General features: G+C 37.6%; 1 protein-coding gene across 1 annotated transcript; it reads left to right on the plus strand.

The window, feature by feature from the left end:
* Positions 1 to 3086: 3086 nt before the first annotated feature.
* Positions 3087 to 6003, plus strand: LOC306842252 (sterile alpha motif domain-containing protein 3-like; the record flags this gene model as incomplete). Its single annotated transcript, XM_079372379.1, has 4 exons — positions 3087 to 3242; positions 3382 to 3540; positions 3631 to 3720; positions 4880 to 6003. 4 exons carry the CDS (start codon positions 3087 to 3089, stop codon positions 5138 to 5140), a joined length of 666 nt encoding a protein of 221 aa, XP_079228505.1. The 3' UTR covers positions 5141 to 6003.
* Between the last annotated feature and the right edge of the window lie 223 nt (positions 6004 to 6226).

A 6226-nucleotide genomic window follows, 5' to 3' on the forward strand; every position in this document is an offset into this window, starting at 1 on the left:
GTTTTTTTTCCCATGAATAGGCTTACTTATTTGCCAGAGGGTACATCCCACAAATTCTTGACTGTTCTGAGTAAATGTTTGAGTCTTGAAGATGTCACCTTGACTCAAAAATGTTAGACATAAACATTTCATTCTTTAGCAAACCTTCTCAGACAACAGACAGCTGACATGAATCCCAGTACAGCCTAACTCTGCTTCTGTGACATATTTTACCCAGATATAGTTACAGTTGCTTAAACCTAGAATCAGTTACTCTTAGATGGTATACAGATTTAAATGACATATTCACAGTTACCAAACTAAACAAATAGTTTAATAGATAGATATTACATATAAATAGATAATAAATCATAAATAGATATTTGTGCTAACACCTGGCGAAAGTCTCTCAGTTCTGTAAGAATCATTTTCATGTTTCTTCTGCAGATTGTCCTTCTGTAGCTACTTTGCTGTCGCAAGACATGTGTCCGTTAGTTACAGCACGCTGTTTTAATATCCCAAGTCTGATTTGTAAAGAATATCCCTCCTCACAAGCTGGTTACAGCTTGTTATTGAGTTGAGAACTAGCCAGCAGTGGAGTGACGGGCTTCGGATCATTCTCACAGAATTAAAGCCATAAAACACAATTTAACATTCAAAGGGTGGCTAAATGTAGCCATCTTTCACTTTACATCTCTCCCATACAAAGAGTTAACATAAGGTTTCTAAAACAGTGAGTCATGAAAGTCAATGACTTCATTTTCTAAATGCATTGATATTATGACCAATTCATAGTCCTATAAATTGGCATGCCTCACTTGTACAGTGCTACCACCTACCTGTATGCACACTGGGGACACTCTTGGGCTATAAGTGTTCAGACGAGGGTGGTGTGCTGGCTCAGCAGTTGGCTCAGTAGCCAAACAGCTAGATGTTTGTGGGATTGAATCGTGGCCCTGCTCCTTCTTGTTTGGAGGCAGGTTGGCCTCCTGTTTGTGTGGGTTTCCTCCCACCATACTGAGAACATGTAGTGCAGGTCTACATCAATCTGTAAATTATCCATATGTTACCTCTGATTTCCCCCCCCCCCCAGCAGTTCACTGTGTAGAAATACAAACCCCATGAACTACCAGCAGGCAGACTGAGTTTGACAAAGTTGTAAATCAAAGATCAATAATATGTTGATTAGTTATAAGTTGCCATATTCAGCTTTTTGTCATTACCAACTCAGTAAACCTGGATGACTGTTTTGTGGTCTAATATGCATCAATATGATGCCTTAGGTACACCTGATGTAAATCTTATACAGTATACCAACACTGATTGGTCAAATCGTATTTAGGACAGAGATTGGTTAGATTCCATTCTGAGATAATAATATTGATTTGCTAGCCACTGTACATTTATGAGGTATTAGTGACGGGAACGCCGGCTCTTTTTAGAGAACCGGCTCGGCTCACCAAAAAGAGCCGGCTCTTTCGGCTCCCAAATGGAGAACTCTTTAGTTCCTAAAAAAATGAGATTCTAAACCCATGTATGTTTTTCTATAACTACAGCTACACTGTAAAACATGAGAGCCCCATTAAGTTATGTGAACTTGTTTTGTTTTTTTTACTCAAATTGTCATGGTAAGTTTTGAATATTGAACTCATGTTTATAAGTTTTAGAAAAATAAACTTAAAGTAATTAATTGTCTTGACTATTTGTAAGTTTTGTCATGACTGTCAGTGTTGATTCAACTTATTTCTGTAAGTTATACCTTGAAAAAAAGAAACGGGGGAGGAGGGGTGCTGCTGAAGAAATACCACCTGTTTTGGGGTTAGTCAAAAATAAAACTGTAAAGCTATGATACTTAAGAAGTATAGTGCTCACCAGTTCGCTAAACTGGATAAACCATAGTATTTCAACCACAACTTAATTATTGACGCAACAATAGAGAAAACAGCAGTGGACTACTTTCAGCTGCGGAGGGACGCACTTTTCAAGCTAGCTGCAATTAAACGTAGGTTTAGTGCAACTGCACAGTGGACCAGGGCGGAGGTCCACGACGACATTCTGCTGGGAGAAAAGACGCGGCAAGGAGGTAAGTTATCTTTTAAAAGTGCTTTTGAGTTTGTGTCGATAAAATTAAATAACACTGTCAGTTTCTTCTGTGATAAATTGCACATTGGCAGAGTTTTGCGAATATGACTACATTACTGTGTTTTTCTCTTTGCTAGTCCATCGTGTTAATCGAATTTTCAAATGGCGAATAAGTTTTATTACACCACTATTGTCCATAGGGGACATTTTAGTAGGCGTTCGTTTAGGTTATAAATGCTTCAGACGTGACGGGAGCAAAAAAAAAAACTTTTCAACTAAACATTTGCCTGCAAGCACGTGCTGGCTAGCTAGCTAGTTGGCGACACGGTCAAGTCTAAGTAATTGCCGACGTGTTTTGGCATGCCGAGCCCCGGAGGATCGCTAAGTTCAGAAAACGGTCACTTTCACTGTTGCCGTGATCCAATGACGTTTTTATTATATAAACATGATTGACTGGTACTGACATTTAAAATACGATCCGCTCATAGAAAACTTTGCTAATAGAAAACAGCGCAGGTCGATAAAAATCACTCGGTTTCAACCTGATAATTCTGTGTAGAACTGCTGCTACACTGCAGCCGCCTGCTGCAGCCAGTATGTGAGGCGTTTTGGGAGCATTGGTAAGATATAGTACAGTCGTGGCCAAAAGTTTAGAGAATTTGTGGTCAATCCTCAAGCAGCGGGTGGACAAACAAAAACCCACACATTATTAGTTAAACTGATTATTCATATTGCTCGGTCAGGATGTGGCCCAGAAGTTGATTGACAGCATGCCAGGGTGGATCGTATCCCTGAAAGTCATTGCACCACAACTAGGTTATGCAAAAACAGCTATTCATCAGCAGGCATAGAGGATTAATAGCTGTGGCCATACTGCAGTGCAACCAATATAAGGAGGTGAAGGTGGGGCAACCAAATCATTTGCTGGTGCACTTAGAAATTTGGTGCTACTGGTGGAAAAGTTAGTCTGGAGCCCTGTTATAATATATATTATAAGATAAGACAATATTTATGCTATAACATAAATGCTTCTAGAGGTGCAGAAGTGTGATCCAGACTTGCAGTTCCTGGATGAACTGATGACTGCAACATTCTCTCAGCGAAGAAAAGAAGTAATTGGTGACGAGCCACCCGTCTCTGAACTCATGAACAGATGGCCTGCATTGTTCAATGAGAGACAGGTAACTATTGCTAACTCAGACATCCACAAACACAAATGTTCTGTATTTGTCTACTTTAGCAGCAGTGCTATCAGATAGGATGTAATCTTCATATGTCATAATTTGATCTTTACTGGCTTCCCCACTACTTGTGTTTCAGATAAGAGCTGAGTTCGGTAGAATAGTGACCACTGATCTGCTGTCATTCCTGGAGGGACTTGATGCTTGGGTGCCGAGACTCTTGCAGTTGTATAAAGCAGCCATTTCATCAGGCAGGAGGTTGGCCCTTCAAAGTGTTATGCAGTGCCTTGATAAAGAGGTATGTATAGAGTGAATTTGTCAATGTGAACTTCCATTAGGACTCTAGTTTAAATATTGCATGAACTCACTTTTGTGTAACTTTATGTAGGACACAAACCAGAATCGGAGGACAGCTGCCCTTCTTGGTCTTCCACGTTTCTTCTCGGAGGATACTTCAGAGATCATCAGGATGTGTGATGTAAGAAAATATATTAACATGTAAACATCCCTTTTTTTCCACAACATTGCGGAACCTTTTTCATTTAACGTTTAGTACATCATTCAAAACTTACTGGCAGTTCAAATGTTTAAAAATTAACTGATAGGCAGTTTTGAAAACAGAATGTGATGATGATATAGACTGCTGAACTTCATAAGTTAATCACAATAAATGCATAGCTGAGTATGAGGTATATTTTAATACAACCATCATTTTTAACCATTTCCAGGCAGTTTTTATTTTTGTTTTGTTAAAACGTTGCTCTCCATGCTTGTAGCCTGCTCCTCAGTACCTTTTGTAGGTAGTCCAGTGGTGCAACTGAATTATAAGAACCAAAACTAAGTTTGAACGGGTGTTGTGTGGGGATATTTCTTGCATCAAAAGTATGCCAATAAAAGTGTTAGTTTTGTTACTAACTAGCTCAGATTGCTATAATAAGTGTCTGACAACATTATGGAGACAAATTCTACCTTTTTATTTACCTGCTTCTCGTCTTTGTTTACATCCTGTTATGTCTGTTATTTGAAGCAGGGGAGTATGGGTGGAGCTGCAGGTACAGAAAGTTGTAGTTTATTTCTGAAGTGATGGCTGAATATTTACAATATTTTGAACAGTTGGGTGAGGTATTTAAATTTGATGGCCTACATTATTTGTTTGAATTGATGAGAAGCTGCAACAGAAGTACAGAGGGAGAGAGAGGCTGCAGAGTTTCAGCCAGCTATGCTGTTGTGATACTCGGGTGTTTGTTTTGTTACTCCTATTAATACATACATTATTGTAAGGATTTGACAACATTATGGAGAGAATCCACAAATCAAATTAAAGTATCACATCAAAGTATTCTGAATCGTCTAAATATTCAGCCATGACTTCAGAAATAAACTATAAGTTAACTAATAGAGGCTTTTTAAAGGCAGCAAAGTCTCTGGTCTATCTAAAGGAGACAAACAATTTTTTTTAAACAATACACCGGTTGAATTGCAATAATATAATGTACACTTTTTTTTTAGTTGTTTTTCTTCTTCTTGCATTCTCAATCATGAACAAGTTTTGCCAATTTAGTGGCAACTTATTACTAACATTATTTTTCTGAATTACATGCAACAAAATAACAATTGAATTTGTCCAATTGTTTCAGGTTCATGGTGAAACCCTGGACATCTTAATGAAGGGAATGCGTGTCGGACTTCTCATTGGACATGAAGGCGTTCTGCATGATGCATTCCCAATGCAAGTCTTTAATGTGGCTGTGGTGGTAGAGGAGACAATCATTCTTTCTAATGTAAGAGATGTGGCCACTGGTTTCGCGATGCTAATGGGAACAATCTACTGCCTGAATCTGGAATATCCTTCTGAGATGAAGTACTCATTTGAATTCATGCAAAGGGTCATCATGTAAATAAAACCTGACCACTGTTCAGCCAGGATACATGGACTCAGAAACAAGCTACTGAGGTATCGTTTGTAAACTGAAACGGATACCTGTAAGTCCTAACTGGAAGAAAGCTTTTTCTGCTTTGCTCATTGTTACTTCTCGAGAAAGCAGTTTATGTACCGAAGATGGAAAAATCAAAAACAATACAGAATTGTTGTGTCCTCTGGAGAAGAATAAAGAGCCTTCTGATCCATTCAGAACTACAGGCCAAGTCGAACCAAATTGAAGCACTACTATAAGAACTGTCGGAATAAATGTCCAGACTGTTTATGTACTTTTTTGACATTGTGAAGAATGTTAGTGAAGTTAATGTTCTGCATTGTTCATAACTGAGTTTGCACAGAACAACTTGATACAATATTGTTAAAGCAGTGACCTTAGTGATGTGTAAACCAATGCCATAGCATTATATAAACCTGTTCATATAGAGAATAACTTCAGCATCACTATTTTTCGCAAAACATGTTGCAAAACATATTGCAAGATCTTAACTGAGAGGAATGTTATTGTTATTCTGCACTGTTCATAATTGCTTTTGCACAGAACAGCTTGATATATATTGTTGAAACAGCCATTTTGTGGTGTGCAAGCTAAGGTCAAAAAGTCAACTTTAACTTTAAAATAATTGTTAAGCAATATTGTTATGCTCTTGTCTATTAATTTTACTTAGCTTATTATATTAAAGCTATGTAAATGTTTTGGTACACCTAGCCAGCTGCGCAACTGCTGTGTCTAATCTCCACTTTCTAGTGTTGTATGGGGACAATACATTGCAAATGTTAAGGCATGAGCATTGTTAAAATAAAGTTTTGTTTTTGAACAAAGAAGCTCTAAATTGATTCACTGTAAAGTCTAGATTAGTATAGTCAAGAGTAGGAATAAAGTTGAAACAATTTAAATACTTTAGCCCTTTTAACTTAAAATGGCACTTAATATGAAATATTACAAAGTCATTTTAACATAAAAGTGTAAGTTGAAATGACAGGGAATTGTAAGTTTACAGGACAAGATAATGTGAGTTTTCATGAATGGACAATTCAACATAGTAAG

The sequence above is a fragment of the Symphodus melops genome (genome assembly GCF_947650265.1).
Source record: "Symphodus melops genome assembly, chromosome: 21".
Lineage (NCBI taxonomy): Eukaryota > Metazoa > Chordata > Actinopteri > Labriformes > Labridae > Symphodus > Symphodus melops.